Source organism: Carassius gibelio, chromosome A20 (assembly GCF_023724105.1).
Source record: "Carassius gibelio isolate Cgi1373 ecotype wild population from Czech Republic chromosome A20, carGib1.2-hapl.c, whole genome shotgun sequence".
In the NCBI taxonomy this organism is placed as follows: Eukaryota; Metazoa; Chordata; class Actinopteri; order Cypriniformes; family Cyprinidae; genus Carassius; species Carassius gibelio.
In genome coordinates this window covers 3,624,791-3,645,905 of record NC_068390.1, presented here as the reverse complement: position 1 = coordinate 3,645,905, position 21,115 = coordinate 3,624,791, and the positions used below count along the sequence as shown (strand labels likewise).

The 21,115-nt window shown below is 43.3% G+C and overlaps 1 protein-coding gene and 17 non-coding genes across 18 annotated transcripts; 17 read left to right on the top strand and 1 right to left on the bottom strand.

Moving 5' to 3' along the window:
- Positions 1-1,646: 1,646 nt before the first annotated feature.
- On the bottom strand, positions 1,647-5,461 carry LOC127938319 (uncharacterized). The gene is made up of 4 exons (XM_052534853.1): positions 4,941-5,461; positions 3,801-4,842; positions 3,563-3,710; positions 1,647-3,457 (listed from the first exon to the last, which is right to left on the bottom strand). Exons 1-2 carry the CDS (start codon positions 5,096-5,098, stop codon positions 3,909-3,911), a joined length of 1,092 nt encoding a protein of 363 aa, XP_052390813.1. The 5' UTR covers positions 5,099-5,461; the 3' UTR covers positions 1,647-3,457; positions 3,563-3,710; positions 3,801-3,908.
- Positions 5,462-9,473: 4,012 nt separating this feature from the next.
- trnav-uac (transfer RNA valine (anticodon UAC)) lies at positions 9,474-9,546 on the top strand. The gene has a single exon. It is a non-coding gene; the product is annotated as a tRNA-Val (tRNA).
- A 1,241-nt stretch (positions 9,547-10,787) lies between these two features.
- trnav-aac (transfer RNA valine (anticodon AAC)) lies at positions 10,788-10,860 on the top strand. Its single transcript has one exon. It is a non-coding gene; the product is annotated as a tRNA-Val (tRNA).
- Positions 10,861-10,983: 123 nt separating this feature from the next.
- On the top strand, positions 10,984-11,056 carry trnav-cac (transfer RNA valine (anticodon CAC)). The gene has a single exon. It is a non-coding gene; the product is annotated as a tRNA-Val (tRNA).
- Positions 11,057-11,662: 606 nt separating this feature from the next.
- On the top strand, positions 11,663-11,735 carry trnav-uac (transfer RNA valine (anticodon UAC)). The gene has a single exon. It is a non-coding gene; the product is annotated as a tRNA-Val (tRNA).
- Positions 11,736-12,545: 810 nt separating this feature from the next.
- On the top strand, positions 12,546-12,618 carry trnav-aac (transfer RNA valine (anticodon AAC)). Its single transcript has one exon. It is a non-coding gene; the product is annotated as a tRNA-Val (tRNA).
- A 741-nt stretch (positions 12,619-13,359) lies between these two features.
- Positions 13,360-13,432, top strand: trnav-uac (transfer RNA valine (anticodon UAC)). Its single transcript has one exon. It is a non-coding gene; the product is annotated as a tRNA-Val (tRNA).
- An 810-nt stretch (positions 13,433-14,242) lies between these two features.
- Positions 14,243-14,315, top strand: trnav-aac (transfer RNA valine (anticodon AAC)). Its single transcript has one exon. It is a non-coding gene; the product is annotated as a tRNA-Val (tRNA).
- A 123-nt stretch (positions 14,316-14,438) lies between these two features.
- Positions 14,439-14,511, top strand: trnav-cac (transfer RNA valine (anticodon CAC)). Its single transcript has one exon. It is a non-coding gene; the product is annotated as a tRNA-Val (tRNA).
- A 606-nt stretch (positions 14,512-15,117) lies between these two features.
- On the top strand, positions 15,118-15,190 carry trnav-uac (transfer RNA valine (anticodon UAC)). Its single transcript has one exon. It is a non-coding gene; the product is annotated as a tRNA-Val (tRNA).
- Positions 15,191-16,431: 1,241 nt separating this feature from the next.
- On the top strand, positions 16,432-16,504 carry trnav-aac (transfer RNA valine (anticodon AAC)). The gene has a single exon. It is a non-coding gene; the product is annotated as a tRNA-Val (tRNA).
- A 123-nt stretch (positions 16,505-16,627) lies between these two features.
- On the top strand, positions 16,628-16,700 carry trnav-cac (transfer RNA valine (anticodon CAC)). Its single transcript has one exon. It is a non-coding gene; the product is annotated as a tRNA-Val (tRNA).
- Positions 16,701-17,306: 606 nt separating this feature from the next.
- On the top strand, positions 17,307-17,379 carry trnav-uac (transfer RNA valine (anticodon UAC)). The gene has a single exon. It is a non-coding gene; the product is annotated as a tRNA-Val (tRNA).
- A 1,241-nt stretch (positions 17,380-18,620) lies between these two features.
- Positions 18,621-18,693, top strand: trnav-aac (transfer RNA valine (anticodon AAC)). The gene has a single exon. It is a non-coding gene; the product is annotated as a tRNA-Val (tRNA).
- A 123-nt stretch (positions 18,694-18,816) lies between these two features.
- trnav-cac (transfer RNA valine (anticodon CAC)) lies at positions 18,817-18,889 on the top strand. The gene has a single exon. It is a non-coding gene; the product is annotated as a tRNA-Val (tRNA).
- Positions 18,890-19,495: 606 nt separating this feature from the next.
- trnav-uac (transfer RNA valine (anticodon UAC)) lies at positions 19,496-19,568 on the top strand. Its single transcript has one exon. It is a non-coding gene; the product is annotated as a tRNA-Val (tRNA).
- A 1,241-nt stretch (positions 19,569-20,809) lies between these two features.
- Positions 20,810-20,882, top strand: trnav-aac (transfer RNA valine (anticodon AAC)). Its single transcript has one exon. It is a non-coding gene; the product is annotated as a tRNA-Val (tRNA).
- Positions 20,883-21,005: 123 nt separating this feature from the next.
- On the top strand, positions 21,006-21,078 carry trnav-cac (transfer RNA valine (anticodon CAC)). The gene has a single exon. It is a non-coding gene; the product is annotated as a tRNA-Val (tRNA).
- Positions 21,079-21,115: the final 37 nt, after the last annotated feature.

Below are 21,115 nucleotides of genomic sequence, written 5' to 3'. Positions count from 1 at the left end.
CAAAGTTTCAAGAAGATTGGAGAAACTCAAAAATTTGACCAACAAAAATCACCAAGATAAATTTTTGAGTTTCTCCTGTGTTCTTGAAACTTTGGGTTTGTTAGTTTGAGACTAGCACAGGAAGGCAGGTTTCAGCTTGATATCACGCTGCAAGTGTTTAATTCTGAGGTATGTTAAGGGTAGCGTTTCAGGAAACTCTGCATAGACTGTCAGGCCGAATGAACTCTGGCCTCTTGTGTGTGGGACTTACGCCGATTGTCTGTTAGTAGTGGTCATCGCGTTCGCCTAACACGCGAAAGGTCCTCGGTTCGAAACCGAGCAGAAACAGCTGTCCCTTTTTGAAGAAATGTATGAACTCCTTTGAGCCGACAGTTGGCTTCAGAAGGTTTAGCCTTTACACGCATTTTGCCGAGCCTGCACACAACGATTTCGGACTTCTTTAGAAAGTGGGTTTCCATATTGTAGTGGTTATCACGTTCACCTCACACGCGAAGGCCAGTCGCGGATAGGTGTAGAGTGCTGACTAGCCAATAGGAACGAAGGAAATTCCAGGGAGGCGGGACGTAAAAAATACATAGAATTAGAGGTTCGAATCCCGTCTCGGCCACAAACACCATAAAATAAGTTTGTATTCGTTTTTCATCCAGATACACTTAAAATGTGCAACGATCTTAATAAATATTTACATTATTATAGGGAAGTTATTTTTAATATAGAACAATTTGAATAATTAAAAAATAACATTTGGTAATATTTCAGGACTTTATTTTGAAAGAAATTAATTTTATATTTGTATAACTATGTACAGAATATATATATATATATATATATATATATATATATATATATATATATATATCTATCTAGGTCAGTAATTCATATATTACATAAAACTGAAAAATTTAATTATTAAAGTACAGTACTTACCAAAATATATAATAGTTGAATAAATATACATTAAATAATTATATATTAAACAACAACAATAATAAAATCCAAAGCTGTGGAGAACACAGGAAAAACAATTAAATTGTGTTGTAAATTAAATAATTATGAACAATTATATATATTTAATAGTAACAGTGATTAGCATTTAGTGTTTACAAATCTGAGAAAGGTAATAACAACGCAAGTCTATAAAATTTACTTATAAAAAACACTAAAATACAATGGAAATAAGGTCAATGTTTCAGGTATTTTAAAGATCAAATGGGAATAAATAATTTAAAATTACAGATTAAACAACAGTAATAATAATAAAATCTACAGTTGTGGATAACACGGGGGGAAATACAAGAAACACATATTTTAAATTAAAAAAGAGTTTAATAGCAACAGTTATTAACATATAGTGTTTATGAGGCAAGATAAAATAATGCAAGTCAATAAAATAAAAATAAAAACACTAAAATACAATGCAATACAATAAAATATATTACTTTTGGTATTTTAATGAACTGAAATATAAATAAAATAATTTACAATTATAGATTAAATAACAACAACAACAATAATGATAATATAATCTAAAGTTGTGGATAACGGGGAAAAAAACAAGAAAAAAATATTTTTAAAATTAAATAATTATGTAGACAGTTTAGTTATAACAGTTATTAACAATGCAAGTCAACAAAATAAAACCTCACTAAAATACAATGCAATAGAATAAAAGAATCCTTTCTGTGCTTTAATGAACAAATGGAAATAAATGAAATAATTTATTTAAAAAAAATGTAAAAGGTTATTTACATAACCTTGTGCAAGAATGTCTTTGGCAAATGACATGCCCAGATCTCAAATATTGTTTTGTAGCACAGTGAAGTCATTTTTTTTTTTTTTCGTTTATCCACCTCTGCTTCTCAGTCTCATAGAATGGAGACTGCTGAAAGTCTCTCCATGGCATTTCTGCTCTCATTCCCTGAGCCTGATAAAGAGAAAACACTAGCAGGACAGTAAATGTATTTGCCTGCCACTCCAGGTAAACTAGTGTGAATATGAGGACTGTTGAGTCCTTGTTTCAGTGGCAGGTGGCAGAATCTGCACAGACGACCAGTAGGATGCTCCACTGCTGACTTTCGCTTGCTTCTCTCATCAGTGACCCTCTTCCTTTCTGTCCCTCTCTGCTTAGAGGCCTCCAGTTCCCGCTGAAAAAAAGGAGTCTCTGCAAAATCTTCAAAAGGCATTCTGGGGTTGGTCAGGCCCTCTGCTGAATATAGCCCCTTTCACACTGCCATTCCGTCAAATACAGGGGTAAAGTGTTCCTGTAATTGTTCCCTGGTCGCTAGATTTGGCACTTTCACACTGCCAGTGATGACCCGGTATATGTGCGTGCTTTCACACACAACCCTAGAAGATCCCGTAACGACACGTGACATCAGCGCGTGACGTGTAATGTACGAGTCGACAACGCTTGGCACGTTATACTTTAACTGAAGCAAGCAAACGATCTCGGCGTCAGCGCAGAAAATGAGGAACTAACTGATCTCTGCTTCATTACAGTTTGCACATATGTTTTCGTCGCGAATGTTGATCTTCCTTCAAAACAGCCGGTAAAAGAGTCGCGCGATAACGCGCGTCATCACTTCGATACGGAATTAGATCTGGCTTTTGTTCACACAGCGCTCGTTCCGGATCGATTACCGCAATGTTACTAGGTCCCCGACCCGGGTTCAATTCGGCAATCAATTCCGGGACGTGGTTGCTTTCACACAGAAGGGGACCAGGCAATGTTACGGGAATATTGCGGGTCCGACGTGCAGTGTGAAAGGGGCTTGTGTGTCAAATACTTTCTTGGAGCAGTAGAAGTATTTAACATCACTACCTTGATAGAAGAAATGTATTGAGGAGCCATCACCCATGTATCGAGACTTAGGCTGGCCACAGGCTAAACAGGATCTGGTTTGCTTTTTTTGCAGCACCTGCAATTGTTGTTGCTGCTGAACTGCCTGCTGCTTCTCTATGATGTCCTTCACCATCTTCTCGAATGCTGTCTGGTCCAGAGGGACAGCCTCAGGAACAGCCTTTGCAGGTGGATTGACTGGGGCAGGTGCCAGTACTGTCACTGGGACACTGATTGTTTCACTGCCTGAGTGAAGACGCTGCCATAACTGCTGTGTCTCCAAGAGATTTTCTGGGCTGGTGTTGAGAGAAGCATTAGTGTTCTTTTTTTTAGCAAGGTGTTTTATGTAACTGCTTATGTGCTGCTTTGTGGTGGAATGCAGAAGGCTGTTGGGGTCAGTACAGGCACTCTGTACCATAGCAGCATATTCAGCATCAACCTTTGTAAGGAGATCCTTGCTCCCATGATGCTTGGCCAGCAGACCATCAATGATATTTCTCATTGGATCCGTCCATCTATTATGGTTTAACACAAAAACTCGGCCACCGGTCTTAATAGGTCCAGTGCGAGCAGAACAGGGAGAAGCAGCTACAGGCAGTGGTGATGTGCTTGGGAGTTCTAAAAGAGATTCACAAAATTACTAACTTAAGTATATGTTTTCTGTGTCCATAGATGAGGCAGACAGATTACACACATTGACGCCTGTATGTATTATATAGTTACCTCCAACTAAAAGACACTCCTCTGATGTTTGTTCCTTCACTGTCACAGCACTTGGTGTAGGAAACTGGTGAAAAATGACAGCCTGTGAGGTAGCCTCTGGTTCTGCAGCAAGAGGGGTCTCAGCAGAAGAGGTATCCTTTAAGCATTCCTAAAAAAATGAGTGCAATATGCAAGTGAGAATTATAAATTTATTTTTTTTAATAAAAAAAAAACGTATACATTTTTTTAAAAGGCATACCTGAGATGGGAATGAGAACGGAACGCCAGATGAAGACTCCTCTTGCATCTCCACATCTCCTAGGTCTGTCTTCCTGCTTTTGTGCTTGTCAAAGTCAAGAGGCACAGGTCAACAACCTGGCTCCACATATTGCAGGCCAAACCTCTCTCCTGTGTCCCTGCTGGAGATGTGCAAGGCTGGATATTTGGGTTGCCCTGTCACTTTTATAGATGCCCTGTTTAACTCTATCATCAAAACAGGGTCAAACACTCCAGGTAAGACAACCCCAGGCTGCTTCAGGTCCACCAGCCACTGATAATTCCAGCGTGCCACACCAGTCATACCCTGTGCCTGGAACAACTCAGTAGAGACACGATTGCCAGTTACCCACTGAGCCTGGTGGAAATGAAACCCCTCCTGCTGTGAAGTGCCTCTCACAGGGATCCAAATGGGCACAGCAGCTCCATCACCCTTGACATGATTCAGCTGTAGGGTCCCACCATATCTGTAGAGGATTCCTTCCTCCACCTCAGGATCACTCAGGCAGCCTCTAAGGATGTGGATACGCTGAATCCACCATAATTTTAACATTGAGGGTTTGAAAAGGAAGATGTTGTTGGGATCCTTTGCCAGATAGAAATGGTGTAACACTTCTTCCACCCTTTGAACCAGCTCTCTGGGATGTGGCACTTTTGTCCTACAATGCTCTCTGATGTGCAGCTTGGTGGGATTAGCAGGCTCGATACCACATAATCTGTATGCGTTCTTCAGTTTCTCCAGGTCACCCTGATCAACTACAGAGAAGGCAGAAGAGATGAACTGGCAGAAAAAGCCATACAGAGGATGGTGCTCCGAAACACACTCCCTGGTGAACCGCCGCATACAGTGAAACAAGTCCAGTTTAACAACCATGTCCTCGTTGAACTTCCTGCAAGCGGCATGTAAATTCTTGAGGTTTCCTGATGTAACCTCTGCCACAGTAGCTTCTGTGGTCCTCCAGGCTTCCCACTGCTGGTGCTCATAAGGTCCTGGGTCCATCACTCTGAAAGCGGCACAGCAGTCCCTAAGTACATAAAGGGGGAAAAAAATACATTTTAATGTATTCATAACCTTTGCTTACACCACTTGATGTAATGTTTGGTTAGATGTGATGATTTATACCTGTCCACCCACTGGTACTTGGCCTTGGGAATACCAGCAGCACTGTAGCGATTTGATAGCCCACAGTACATTGACTCCGATGACTGCTCACTTTCACTCTGCAGCATCACCCGGGACAGAATCATCCAGTTCTCATTCATCACAGCATAGGATGACATCGTGCCAGATAAGAGGGTCACTTTTCTAGCAACTTTGCGTGTGTGATCTGACCTGAACACCTGTCCAAAAGTGCCTTATAGGAGCTGAGTGAGAGCTGCTTCCTGCCGCTGATATTCATGAAGGAGGCACTCTATTAAATAGTGTGCAGAGACAGACACCCCATTCCACCCATCAGTGTCTCCGTAATCCCCAAACGGTGCAGGTGTGTCATCCTTCCTCAGTGCCCCAGTGATGGTTTTCTGACCATACAGCCCTGCTTCAGCATCCCTGACATTCTGCACACTGAGAAGGTAAGCCAGATGTGCTCTTTCAAATTTAAGGTGAAGCACCTCAGACAGCTGGTTGGCCATGTCATTAGGGGATTTTCCAGATTTTTTCATCCATCACTGTTTTACAGATTGCCTTCTTATGGGTGAGGAAGGCTGGCAAGATGTTTCTGAATCGCTGTGGTAGAATGTCCGGCCACTGAGGTTTATCAGCAAACCAGTATCTTTTGCATGCCTTACAACACAGACGTGAAGCAAGGATGTAAAATTGCCCAGTAATACCAAGGATCACTCTGGGTCTTCCCACACCAGAGGACACAACGTTTGGATTTTGACATCTGTAAAGACAAGGCAGGATGTAATTGTTCCTAAGCCTTTCCATTATACTGTGCTCAGGTTTCCAAATGAAAAAGGGATGGAGTTGGAAGTATTTGGGTGATGGAAGGCCAGTGTTTGTCTCTTTAAGCTCAGGCTGAGGTGGATAGCGCCATAAGGAGACCATATTCATGAGGTGTCTTACTGGGTGTGATCCTGGCCAGAGCCCCATGGATTCCATCTCTGTCTTCATCCAAATTCTTTGTTGAAGAGAGCAGTTCCAGCGGCTGATATCTTGCAAGTAGCTAGGAACAGGTGCTTCTTTCTGTACAGAAGGCATTGATGCAGGAGCTGTAGGTGCTGATTGTGCAGCAGAAGGTGGTACAGGCACATCAGTCTGTGAAGAAGGCATACTGGGACTGGGAGAACTAGAAACTGCATGTGATGTCGACAGAACTGCATGGAACACAAAAAAGATATGTGTGTGTGTGTGTGTGTGTATTAACAATGATTGCACATGATGTGTATTTAACTGTCTTTACCTTTTTTGTAGCTGAGAAGAGGGGCTTCAGTCAGTGCAGATGGCATTGGTGCAGGTGTTGATTGTGTTTCTGCAGGTGGTACAGAGCCTTCACCCTGTGAAGAAGGCCTACACACAGGAACTGATGTTGATGGAGGCTGCGGCAGACCTGCACGGAACAGGAAAAGGAGGAAATAAAAAATATATTAAAAAACTGAATGTACATGATGTGTATTTAATTGTCTTGACTACATTAAATGACTTATTTAATGTAACGCATGAATCATTGTTTATTATATCATTCTATTTATTCTAGGAATAAAAATTCTAATAATGTTCAAAACTCTGTAAGTAAACATTCCACTTATAACAGCAAATGACACTTTAAATACCATGCATACAATTCATGAAGTGCACTCACCCTCACCACTGGTATGTTCAACCCTTAATTATAGTTAGAACAAAAAAAACATGTTTTTTAGAACAGACAAGAACACTGCCAAAGCAACAAATAAGATAATTAAATTCAGAAATGGAGGATAAGTCTATATGTAACCGAATAAGCCTCTGAATCTGATTAGGAAAGTAACCTGCTGTAGACAAGACTGTGGATCCCGTGGCTGCAGATGATCCTGAAAATTAAGCATTATAATTTGAAAATTTTTGCTCCAGTATGTGCAATTGCATGTGTCAAAAACATGCTGAACTTGACATGGCTCTGTATAACATACATGACGTGACTTGTGATTCACTTACTCAGCTGTGTGAGATACTTTGTTGGAGACAGACTCAGCATTATCCTCTCCAGTTCTTCATCCTCCTCCATCACTATAAAACAAAATCAATGGATCAGTAGGCTTTAAGTAACAATATAAGCACATTTGCATGAATTTTATTAACTTACCAGGCTGATCAGAAGCAGTACTGGAAGAAACAAGTGGTCTTGCAGTGGAAGCTGATGGTGGGGGCACCGGAGGATTGTTTATCGTCAGCTGTTGTTGCTGCTGTTTTAAAAGATACTGCTGCAAGTTGTACATTTTGCTGCCTGGAACACACTTCTGCTTTATTATAAAGAAAGCATATCCTTCTGCCCTGGTATCCCAAATTTGTCTCCAAGTGTCTTGAGCTCTTGTTCCAAATCCAACAGTATTGTCTTCCTCCATCAAAACTGGCAATGGATCTGTCCTTTGAGACAGATACCGTTTAAGGTCATCAATTTCCTTAAAGCTTCTTGAGTATTCAATAAAGGAAATTAGACTATCTTTGCAAGGACCCTCTGGGTTGAACTACCCAGCCTGTTCTTCTTCCTCAACCTTATTGGACAGGTACAAAGCATAGCCGACATCATTCTCTAGTAACCACCTGAAAGACTGGCCCTTGTATTTGCCAAACTGTAGAATATATTCTCCCAACACGTCTTGCTTGTCAGAGACATCCCCTCCTCTCTGTAAGACAACAGAACGGGCATTCATCCTGACCAGATCTTCTCTTTGAGGTGTTGACTTGTTCTGCAGTGAAGGGTTGTCTTTAATTCTTTTTGCCTCTTCTGATGGGTCCCGGCGTAAATGGCCTGATGGGCCTTTCCTGAAAGACACCTTGTATCTCCCGGGGAAAAAAAAAACAGTTTTCTTCATGATGCTGTTCTGAAATCATGACCACATAAAAATACTTAATATAGTGAAATAAGACAGTTATCAGCAGCAGTTATTTTAACTTGCCATAATATTTCATAATATTACAGTTTTTTTCCTTAATAAATGCAGCCTTAGAGCATAAGTGTTATTTAATATTTATTTAATCCACTCAATATATGAGTAAGTATATATATTTTTAATATGAAAATGTGTACATGTATATATTAAAACAAGTTTAACTAATTCAAAATGTTGTTTTATATACACACAGTTTAGTAATATATATAATAATATAGAATATATATGTAATAAATGTAATATGTGTGTTTAATACATATTAATTAAATTATGAGTATCATATTGCATTGTTAACATTTAAAAAAAATTTAACAAGTACTTAGAGATTAATTATGAAACATTGACTCTTACAAAGAAACTATAACAATTATATAAAATAACTGCTGTATTTTCAACGATGAGTTTGGTTTAATATTTCCTAACATCACAAACCAATCAACACAATTAACACAATACCATTAAATGAGAATATACATGTAATTTATATGATAAAATATTTACAATCCAGAAAGTGAATATTGCTAAAGTAACGTAGCATTCAACTTAACCTACCTTCTCGCTTAACGTTAATTGTGTTGATCTCGCACTCTTACGTAAAAACAGCGGTCACCTGAGGTAAAACTTTTGCGAAGGTAGTTTAGACAGTTAATGCTTGTCAGCAAACTTGTTTTGTTTTGTACAACAATTCGGTAAACATATCTCTCCGATCGTGAAGCTGGTCTCCTCCCCTCCTCCACTCGCTACGAATGATTGACAGATGACACCAGGCTGTTTGAATTCCGCGCCACGGAAGAGGCGAAACAGCGCCGGGGAATCTACGTGTGGCCACAAATATATCGCATCCGTAGTGTTAAGCACTACCACAGAGAATGAATGGGAAAAGTTAAGAGAAGTTAAGCTTAACTATTTTCGGCTGGGACGCGAAAGGTCCCCAGTTCGAAACTGGGCGGGAACACTGAATCTCTTTTCACAATCATTTAGGTGGGTTTCTGTTGAGGAGGAACTCAATTCTACCAAGGCTTTGCGGCCAAGAGGCATGAACACAGTCACTAAAGGTATAGTTGATGCAGAAATGAAAGAGCAGTCATTGTTTGACCTAAACCTATCCCACAACTGTGACATTCCAAGCCTGTCTGGCTTTCTTCTGAGGAACACGAAAAAAGAGATTTGCCTGAGTGGCCCTCTGTTGAGCAGCAGCTCTGCATCACGAAGGCCCGTCTTTACACAGGTGTAGAGATAATTATTAAGCCACACTAGGCAGCGGTAATACCCACGCAGACAGTACTCTGTACTTTTGACCTGGTAGTTTAGATGAACAGATGGCCGGTGCACTCAAAGACCCAATATTTCGTACAACACATAAATATACATATATTAAATGAAAGTGGGGAAAAAAGCAAAGAAGAAATGGCCACAGAGGATTCCCGCAAACAACTGGAGAAATTCTCGGTTTGCTGCTAAAAATAGAAGGTATTTGCGAACTGAAGAGCGCAACGCAATTTGTAATTTGATTCCCGCTACAAGATGCATGAGATGAAAAGATCTGACACCTTTGCCACAGGTTTCCGTAGTGTAGAGGTTATCACGTTCGCCTTACACACGAAAGGTCCCCAGTTCGAAACTGGGCGGGAACACTGGATCTCTTTTTCAAAATTGTTCAGGTGGGTTTCTGTTCAGGAGGAACTCAACGCTTCCAAGGCTTTGCGGCCAATAGGCATTAATACAGTCACTAAAGGTAAAGTTGATGCAGAAATGAAAGAGCAGTCATTGTTTGACCTAAACCTAACCCACAACTGTGACATTCCAAGCCTGTGTGGCTTTCTTCTGAGAAACACCAAAGATGAGATTTTAGGAAACTCTGCGTAGACTGCCACGCCGAATGAACTCTGTCCTCTTGTATAAGGGTCTTATTCCACCTAGGCCATCACGTAAGGCAGGGTCTCAAGGGGTGTCTAAAAGGGGGTACGTGGCAGGCCCTCCTTAGACCCCTGCGCGCCGGCCCTGTCTGTCCCAATGATCACCTGTGTCACCACAAACAGCCCATCAGTCCCTCTCACCGCCTATGTGACCACTAATTGCGCTTCTGTTCACTGGTAATACAAAAACTGTGACCGCAAGCTGTCTATGTGTCCCCCTGATCCCCTACGTGCCCACAAGTAGCCTTTTTATCCCCTTGACGAACTTTAAAACACATCCATCTGGAGTGTTATTTTCTGATAAAACGATGCAAGCCGTAGCAGTTTCTAACACATGGCTAACCTTCTTGAAATTCAACACAATGGTCAACGAATCTGCCAATAAACCTGTTCAGGTGGCTCCTCGCTTACTCCCGAAGCACCCAGAGGTGTTAAACCCTCGGAATTCCACTGACCACAAACAGTCTGTTTTTTTTACAATGGGATAGATTGTACGTGGCAAGTCCATGTCTCAGCTTTCTGAAGAGATATCAAGCTAAAACCTGATTTCCCATGCTAGTCTGGACACGTGCTACCCCTGTGGTGAGTTTCAATAAGATTGGAGAAACTTGAAATCTCGGCTCAAAAAAACTAAAAGTTTCAAGAAGATTGGAGAAACTCGAAAATTTGACCAACAAAAATCACCAAGAGAATTTTTCGAGTTTCTCCTGTGTTCTTGAAACTTTGGGTTTGTTAGTTTGAGACTAGCACAGGAAGGCAGGTTTCAGCTTGATATCAAGCTGCAAGTGTTTAATTCCGAGGTAAGTCAAGGGTAGCGTTTCAGGAAACTCTGCATAGACTGCCAGGCCGAATGAACTCTGTCCTCTTGTGCGTGGGGATTACGCCGATTGTCTATTTGCTTTCGGGCACATCACAGTATAAATATTCGCCCAAAAAGCACTCTAGCGTTAGACCGTGGAGTTTCAGTAGTGTAGTGGTCATCACGTTCGCCTAACACGCGAAAGGTCCTTGGTTCGAAACCGAGCAGAAACAGCTGTCCCCTTTTGAAGAAATGTATGAACCCCTTTGAGCCGACAGTTGGCTTCAGAAGGTTTAGCCTTTATGCGCATTTTGCTGAGCCTGCACACAATGATTTCGGACTTGCTTAGGAAGTGGGTTTCCGTAGTGTAGTGGTTATCACGTTCGCCTCACACGCGAAAGGTCCCCAGTTCGAAACTGGGCGGGAACACTGAATCTCTTTTCACAATCGTTTAGGTGGGTTTCTGTTGAGGAGGAACTCAATTCTACCAAGGCTTTGCGGCCAAGAGGCATGAACACAGTCACTAAAGGTATAGTTGATGCAGAAATGAAAGAGCAGTCATTGTTTGACCTAAACCTATCCCACAACTGTGACATTCCAAGCCTGTCTGGCTTTCTTCTGAGGAACACGAAAAAAGAGATTTGCCTGAGTGGCCCTCTGTTGAGCAGCAGCTCTGCATCACGAAGGCCCGTCTTTACACAGGTGTAGAGATAATTATTAAGCCACACTAGGCAGCGGTAATACCCACGCAGACAGTACTCTGTACTTTTGACCTGGTAGTTTAGATGAACAGATGGCCGGTGCACTCAAAGACCCAATATTTCGTACAACACATAAATATACATATATTAAATGAAAGTGGGGAAAAAAGCAAAGAAGAAATGGCCACAGAGGATTCCCGCAAACAACTGGAGAAATTCTCGGTTTGCTGCTAAAAATAGAAGGTATTTGCGAACTGAAGAGCGCAACGCAATTTGTAATTTGATTCCCGCTCCAAGATGCATGAGATGAAAAGATCTGACACCTTTGCCACAGGTTTCCGTAGTGTAGAGGTTATCACGTTCGCCTTACACGCGAAAGGTCCCCAGTTCGAAACTGGGCGGGAACACTGGATCTCTTTTTCAAAATTGTTCAGGTGGGTTTCTGTTCAGGAGGAACTCAACGCTTCCAAGGCTTTGCGGCCAATAGGCATTAATACAGTCACTAAAGGTAAAGTTGATGCAGAAATGAAAGAGCAGTCATTGTTTGACCTAAACCTAACCCACAACTGTGACATTCCAAGCCTGTGTGGCTTTCTTCTGAGAAACACCAAAGACGAGATTTTAGGAAACTCTGCGTAGACTGCCAAGCCGAATGAACTCTGTCTTCTTGTGTAAGGGTCTTATTCCACCTAGGCCATCACGTAAGGCAGGGTCTCAAGGGGTGTCTAAAAGGGGGTACGTGGCAGGCCCTCCTTAGACCCCTGCGCGCCGGCCCTGTCTGTCCCAATGATCACCTGTGTCACCACAAACAGCCCATCAGTCCCTCTCACCGCCTATGTGACCACTAATTGCGCTTCTGTCCACTGGTAATACAAAAACTGTGACCGCAAGCTGTCTATGTGTCCCCCTGAGAAACTCGAAAATTTGACCAACAAAAATCACCAAGAGAATTTTTCGAGTTTCTCCTGTGTTCTTGAAACTTTGGGTTTGTTAGTTTGAGACTAGCACAGGAAGGCAGGTTTCAGCTTGATATCAAGCTGCAAGTGTTTAATTCCGAGGTAAGTCAAGGGTAGCGTTTCAGGAAACTCTGCATAGACTGCCAGGCCGAATGAACTCTGTCCTCTTGTGCGTGGGAATTACGCCGATTGTCTATTTGCTTTCGGGCACATCACAGTATAAATATTGGCCCAAAAAGCACTCTAGCGTTAGTCTTTGGAGTTTCTGTAGTGTAGTGGTCATCACGTTTGCCTAACACGCGAAAGGTCCTCGGTTCGAAACCGAGCAGAAACAGCTGTCCCCTTTTGAAGAAATGTATGAATGCATTTTGCTGAGCCTGCACACAATGATTTCGGACTTGCTTAGGAAGTGGGTTTCCGTAGTGTAGTGGTTATCACGTTCGCCTCACACGCGAAAGGTCCCCAGTTCGAAAATCTCTTTTCACAATCGTTTAGGTGGGTTTCTGTTGAGGAGGAACTCAATTCTACCAAGGCTTTGCGGCCAAGAGGCATGAACACAGTCACTAAAGGTATAGTTGATGCAGAAATGAAAGAGCAGTCATTGTTTGACCTAAACCTATCCCACAACTGTGACATTCCAAGCCTGTCTGGCTTTCTTCTGAGGAACACGAAAAAAGAGATTTGCCTGAGTGGCCCTCTGTTGAGCAGCAGCTCTGCATCACGAAGGCCCGTCTTTACACAGGTGTAGAGATAATTATTAAGCCACACTAGGCAGCGGTAATACCCACGCAGACAGTACTCTGTACTTTTGACCTGGTAGTTTAGATGAACAGATGGCCGATGCACTCAAAGACCCAATATTTCGTACAACACATAAATATACATATATTAAATGAAAGTGGGGAAAAAAGCAAAGAAGAAATGGCCACAGAGGATTCCCGCAAACAACTGGAGAAATTCTCGGTTTGCTGCTAAAAATAGAAGGTATTTGCGAACTGAAGAGCGCAACGCCATTTGTAATTTGATTCCCGCTCCAAGATGCATGAGATGAAAAGATCTGACACCTTTGCCACAGGTTTCCGTAGTGTAGAGGTTATCACGTTCGCCTTACACGCGGAAGGTCCCCAGTTCGAAACTGGGCGGGAACACTGGATCTCTTTTTCAAAATTGTTCAGGTGGGTTTCTGTTCAGGAGGAACTCAACGCTTCCAAGGCTTTGCGGCCAATAGGCATTAATACAGTCACTAAAGGTAAAGTTGATGCAGAAATGAAAGAGCAGTCATTGTTTGACCTAAACCTAACCCACAACTGTGACATTCCAAGCCTGTGTGGCTTTCTTCTGAGAAACACCAAAGACGAGATTTTAGGAAACTCTGCGTAGACTGCCACGCCGAATGAACTCTGTCCTCTTGTGTAAGGGTCTTATTCCACCTAGGCCATCACGTAAGGCAGGGTCTCAAGGGGTGTCTAAAAGGGGGTACGTGGCAGGCCCTCCTTAGACCCCTGCGCGCCGGCCCTGTCTGTCCCAATGATCACCTGTGTCACCACAAACAGCCCATCAGTCCCTCTCACCGCCTATGTGACCACTAATTGCGCTTCTGTCCACTGGTAATACAAAAACTGTGACTGCAAGCTGTCTATGTGTCCCCCTGAGAAACTCGAAAATTTGACCAACAAAAATCACCAAGAGAATTTTTCGAGTTTCTCCTGTGTTCTTGAAACTTTGGGTTTGTTAGTTTGAGACTAGCACAGGAAGGCAGGTTTCAGCTTGATATCAAGCTGCAAGTGTTTAATTCCGAGGTAAGTCAAGGGTAGCGTTTCAGGAAACTCTGCATAGACTGCCAGGCCGAATGAACTCTGTCCTCTTGTGCTTGGGAATTACGCCGATTGTCTATTTGCTTTCGGGCACATCACAGTATAAATATTGGCCCAAAAAGCACTCTAGCGTTAGACTGTGGAGTTTCTGTAGTGTAGTGGTCATCACGTTCGCCTAACACGCGAAAGGTCCTCGGTTCGAAACCGAGCAGAAACAGCTGTCCCCTTTTGAAGAAATGTATGAACCCCTTTGAGCCGACAGTTGGCTTCAGAAGGTTTAGCCTTTATGCGCATTTTGCTGAGCCTGCACACAATGATTTCGGACTTGCTTAGGAAGTGGGTTTCCGTAGTGTAGTGGACATCACGTTCGCCTCACACGCGAAAGGTCCCCAGTTCGAAACTGGGCGGGAACACTGAATCTCTTTTCACAATCGTTTAGGTGGGTTTCTGTTGAGGAGGAACTCAATTCTACCAAGGCTTTGCGGTCAAGAGGCATGAACACAGTCACTAAAGGTATAGTTGATGCAGAAATGAAAGAGCAGTCATTGTTTGACCTAAACCTATCCCACAACTGTGACATTCCAAGCCTGTCTGGCTTTCTTCTGAGGAACACGAAAAAAGAGATTTGCCTGAGTGGCCCTCTGTTGAGCAGCAGCTCTGCATCACGAAGGCCCGTCTTTACACAGGTGTAGAGATAATTATTAAGCCACACTAGGCAGCGGTAATACCCACGCAGACAGTACTCTGTACTTTTGACCTGGTAGTTTAGATGAACAGATGGCCGGTGCACTCAAAGACCCAATATTTCGTACAACATATAAATATACATATATTAAATGAAAGTGGGGAAAAAAGCAAAGAAGAAATGGCCACAGAGGATTCCCGCAAACAACTGGAGAAATTCCCGGTTTGCTGCTAAAAATAGAAGGGATTTGCGAACTGAAGAGCGCAACGCAATTTGTAATTTGATTCCCGCTCCAAGATGCATGACATGAAAAGATCTGACACCTTTGGCACAGGTTTCCGTAGTGTAGAGGTTATCACGTTCACCTTACACGCGAAAGGTCCCCAGTTCGAAACTGGGTGGGAACACTGGATCTCTTTTTCAAAATTGTTCAGGTGGGTTTCTGTTCAGGAGGAACTCAATGCTTCCAAGGCTTTGCGGCCAATAGGCATTAATACAGTCACTAAAGGTAAAGTTGATGCAGAAATAAAAGAGCAGTCATTGTTTGACCTAAACCTAACCCACAACTGTGACATTCCAAGCCTGTGTGGCTTTCTTCTGAGAAACACCAAAGACGAGATTTTAGGAAACTCTGCGTAGACTGCCACGCCGAATGAACTCTGTCCTCTTGTGTAAGGGTCTTATTCCACCTAGGCCATCACGTAAGGCAGGGTCTCAAGGGGTGTCTAAAAGGGGGTACGTGGCAGGCCCTCCTTAGACCCCTGCGCGCCAGCCCTGTCTGTCCCAATGATCACCTGTGTCACCAAAAACAGCCCATCAGTCCCTCTCACCGCCTTTGTGACCACTAATTGCGCTTCTGTCCACTGGTAATACAAAAACTGTGACCGCAAGCTGTCTATGTGTCCCCCTGATCCCCTACGTGCCCACAAGTAGCCTTTTTATCCCCTTGACGAACTTTAAAACACATCCATCTGGAGTGTTATTTTCTGATAAAACGATGCAAGCCGTAGCAGTTTCTAACACATGGCTAACCTTCTTGAAATTCAACACAATGGTCAACGAATCTGCAAATAAACCTGTTCAGGTGGCTCCTCGCTTACTCCCGAAGCACCCAGAGGTGTTAAACCCTCGGAATTCCACTGACCACAAACAGTCTGTTTTTTTTACAATGGGATAGATTGTACGTGGCAAGTCCATGTCTCAGCTTTCTGAAGAGATATCAAGCTAAAACCTGATTTCCCATGCTAGTCTGGACACGTGCTACCCCTGTGGTGAGTTTCAATAAAATTGGAGAAACTTGAAATCTCGGCTCAAAAAAACTAAAAGTTTCAAGAAGATTGGAGAAACTCGAAAGTTTGACCAACAAAAATCACCAAGAGAAATTTTCGAGTTTCTCCTGTGTTCTTGAAACTTTGGGTTTGTTAGTTTGAGACTAGCACAGGAAGGCAGGTTTCAGCTTGATATCAAGCTGCAAGTGTTTAATTCCGAGGTAAGTCAAGGGTAGCGTTTCAGGAAACTCTGCATAGACTGCCAGGCCGAATGAACTCTGTCCTCTTGTGCGTGGGAATTACGCCGATTGTCTATTTGCTTTCGGGCACATCACAGTATAAATATTGGCCCAAAAAGCACTCTAGCGTTAGACCGTGGAGTTTCTGTAGTGTAGTGGTCATCACGTTCGCCTAACACGCGAAAGGTCCTCGGTTCGAAACCGAGCAGAAACAGCTGTCCCCTTTTGAAGAAATGTATGAACCCCTTTGAGCCGACAGTTGGCTTCAGAAGGTTTAGCCTTTATGCGCATTTTGCTGAGCCTGCACACAATGATTTCGGACTTGCTTAGGAAGTGGGTTTCCGTAGTGTAGTGTTTATCACATTCGCCTCACACGCGAAAGGTCCCCAGTTCGAAACTGGGCGGGAACACTGAATCTCTTTTCACAATCGTTTAGGTGGGTTTCTGTTGAGGAGGAACTCAATTCTACCAAGGCTTTGCGGCCAAGAGGCATGAACACAGTCACTAAAGGTATAGTTGATGCAGAAATGAAAGAGCAGTCATTGTTTGACCTAAACCTATCCCACAACTGTGACATTCCAAGCCTGTCTGGCTTTCTTCTGAGGAACACGAAAAAAGAGATTTGCCTGAGTGGCCCTCTGTTGAGCAGCAGCTCTGCATCACGAAGGCCCGTCTTTACACAGGTGTAGAGATAATTATTAAGCCACACTAGGCAGCGGTAATACCCACGCAGACAGTACTCTGTACTTTTGACCTGGTAGTTTAGATGAACAGATGGCCGGTGCACTCAAAGACCCAATATTTCGTACAACACATAAATATACATATATTAAATGAAAGTGGGGAAAAAAGCAAAGAAGAAATGGCCACAGAGGATTCCCGCAAACAACTGGAGAAATTCTCGGTTTGCTGCTAAAAATAGAAGGTATTTGCGAACTGAAGAGCGCAACGCAATTTGTAATTTGATTCCCGCTCCAAGATGCATGAGATGAAAAGATCTGACACCTTTGCCACAGGTTTCGGTAGTGTAGAGGTTATCACGTTCGCCTTACACGCGAAAGGTCCCCAGTTCGAAACTGGGCGGGAACACTGGATCTCTTTTTCAAAATTGTTCAGGTGGGTTTCTGTTCAGGAGGAACTCAACGCTTCCAAGGCTTTGCGGCCAATAGGCATTAATACAGTCACTAAAGGTAAAGTTGATGCAGAAATGAAAGAGCAGTCATTGTTTGACCTAAACCTAACCCACAACTGTGACATTCCAAGCCTGTGTGGCTTTCTTCTGAGAAACACCAAAGACGAGATTTTAGGAAACTCTGCGTAGACTGCCACGCCGAATGAACTCTGTCCTCTTGTGTAAGGGTCTTATTCCACCTAGGCCATCACGTAAGGCAGGGTCTCAAGGGGTGTCTAAAAGGGGGTACGTGGCAGGCCCTCCTTAGACCCCTGCGCGCCGGCCCTGTCTGTCCCAATGATCACCTGTGTCACCAAAAACAGCCCATCAGTCCCTCTCACCGCCTTTGTGACCACTAATTGCGCTTCTGTCCACTGGTAATACAAAAACTGTGACCGCAAGCTGTCTATGTGTCCCCCTGATCCCCTACGTGCCCACAAGTAGCCTTTTTATCCCCTTGACGAACTTTAAAACACATCCATCTGGAGTGTTATTTTCTGATAAAACGATGCAAGCCGTAGCAGTTTCTAACACATGGCTAACCTTCTTGAAATTCAACACAATTGTCAACGAATCTGCAAATAAACCTGTTCAGGTGGCTCCTCGCTTACTCCCGAAGCACCCAGAGGTGTTAAACCCTCGGAATTCCACTGACCACAAACAGTCTGTTTTTTTTACAATGGGATAGATTGTACGTGGCAAGTCCATGTCTCAGCTTTCTGAAGAGATATCAAGCTAAAACCTGATTTCCCATGCTAGTCTGGACACGTGCTACCCCTGTGGTGAGTTTCAATAAGATTGGAGAAACTTGAAATCTCGGCTCAAAAAAACTAAAAGTTTCAAGAAGATTGGAGAAACTCGAAAGTTTGACCAACAAAAATCACCAAGAGAAATTTTCGAGTTTCTCCTGTGTTCTTGAAACTTTGGGTTTGTTAGTTTGAGACTAGCACAGGAAGGCAGGTTTCAGCTTGATATCAAGCTGCAAGTGTTTAATTCCGAGGTAAGTCAAGGGTAGCGTTTCAGGAAACTCTGCATAGACTGCCAGGCCGAATGAACTCTGTCCTCTTGTGCGTGGGGATTACGCCGATTGTCTATTTGCTTTCGGGCACATCACAGTATAAATATTCGCCCAAAAAGCACTCTAGCGTTAGACCGTGGAGTTTCAGTAGTGTAGTGGTCATCACGTTCGCCTAACACGCGAAAGGTCCTCGGTTCGAAACCGAGCAGAAACAGCTGTCTCCTTTTGAAGAAATGTATGAACCCCTTTGAGCCGACAGTTGGCTTCAGAAGGTTTAGCCTTTATGCGCATTTTGCTGAGCCTGCACACAATGATTTCGGACTTGCTTAGGAAGTGGGTTTCCGTAGTGTAGTGGTTATCACGTTCGCCTCACACGCGAAAGGTCCCCAGTTCGAAACTGGGCGGGAACACTGAATCTCTTTTCACAATCGTTTAGGTGGGTTTCTGTTGAGGAGGAACTCAATTCTACCAAGGCTTTGCGGCCAAGAGGCATGAACACAGTCACTAAAGGTATAGTTGATGCAGAAATGAAAGAGCAGTCATTGTTTGACCTAAACCTATCCCACAACTGTGACATTCCAAGCCTGTCTGGCTTTCTTCTGAGGAACACGAAAAAAGAGATTTGCCTGAGTGGCCCTCTGTTGAGCAGCAGCTCTGCATCACGAAGGCCCGTCTTTACACAGGTGTAGAGATAATTATTAAGCCACACTAGGCAGCGGTAATACCCACGCAGACAGTACTCTGTACTTTTGACCTGGTAGTTTAGATGAACAGATGGCCGGTGCACTCAAAGACCCAATATTTTGTACAACACATAAATATACATATATTAAATGAAAGTGGGGAAAAAAGCAAAGAAGAAATGGCCACAGAGGATTCCCGCAAACAACTGGAGAAATTCTCGGTTTGCTGCTAAAAATAGAAGGTATTTGCGAACTGAAGAGCGCAACGCAATTTGTAATTTGATTCCCGCTCCAAGATGCATGAGATGAAAAGATCTGACACCTTTGCCACAGGTTTCCGTAGTGTAGAGGTTATCACGTTCGCCTTACACGCGAAAGGTCCCCAGTTCGAAACTGGGCGGGAACACTGGATCTCTTTTTCAAAATTGTTCAGGTGGGTTTCTGTTCAGGAGGAACTCAACGCTTCCAAGGCTTTGCGGCCAATAGGCATTAATACAGTCACTAAAGGTAAAGTTGATGCAGAAATGAAAGAGCAGTCATTGTTTGACCTAAACCTAACCCACAACTGTGACATTCCAAGCCTGTGTGGCTTTCTTCTGAGAAACACCAAAGACGAGATTTTAGGAAACTCTGCGTAGACTGCCACGCCGAATGAACTCTGTCCTCTTGTGTAAGGGTCTTATTCCACCTAGGCCATCACGTAAGGCAGGGTCTCAAGGGGTGTCTAAAAGGGGGTACGTGGCAGGCCCTCCTTAGACCCCTGCGCGCCGGCCCTGTCTGTCCCAATGATCACCTGTGTCACCAAAAACAGCCCATCAGTCCCTCTCACCGCCTTTGTGACCACTAATTGCGCTTCTGTCCACTGGTAATACAAAAACTGTGACCGCAAGCTGTCTATGTGTCCCCCTGATCCCCTACGTGCCCACAAGTAGCCTTTTTATCCCCTTGACGAACTTTAAAACACATCCATCTGGAGTGTTATTTTCTGATAAAACGATGCAAGCCGTAGCAGTTTCTAACACATGGCTAACCTTCTTGAAATTCAACACAATGGTCAACGAATCTGCAAATAAACCTGTTCAGGTGGCTCCTCGCTTACTCCCGAAGCACCCAGAGGTGTTAAACCCTCGGAATTCCACTGACCACAAACAGTCTGTTTTTTTTACAATGGGATAGATTGTACGTGGCAAGTCCATGTCTCAGCTTTCTGAAGAGATATCAAGCTAAAACCTGATTTCCCATGCTAGTCTGGACACGTGCTACCCCTGTGGTGAGTTTCAATAAGATTGGAGAAACTTGAAATCTCGGCTCAAAAAAACTAAAAGTTTCAAGAAGATTGGAGAAACTCGAAAATTTGACCAACAAAAATCACCAAGAGAATTTTTCGAGTTTCTCCTGTGTTCTTGAAACTTTGGGTTTGTTAGTTTGAGACTAGCACAGGAAGGCAGGTTTCAGCTTGATATCAAGCTGCAAGTGTTTAATTCCGAGGTAAGTCAAGGGTAGCGTTTCAGGAAACTCTGCATAGACTGCCAGGCCGAATGAACTCTGTCCTCTTGTGCGTGGGAATTACGCCGATTGTCTATTTGCTTTCTGGCACATCACAGTATAAATATTGGCCCAAAAAGCACTCTAGCGTTAGACTGTGGAGTTTCTGTAGTGTAGTGGTCATCACGTTCGCCTAACACGCGAAAGGTCCTCGGTTCGAAACCGAGCAGAAACATCTGTCCCCTTTTGAAGAAATGTATGAACCCCTTTGAGCCGACAGTTGGCTTCAGAAGGTTTAGCCTTTATGCGCATTTTGCTGAGCCTGCACACAATGATTTCGGACTTGCTTAGGAAGTGGGTTTCCGTAGTGTAGTGGTTATCACGTTCGCCTCACACGCGAAAGGTCCCCAGTTCGAAACTGGGCGGGAACACTGAATCTCTTTTCACAATCGTTTAGGTGGGTTTCTG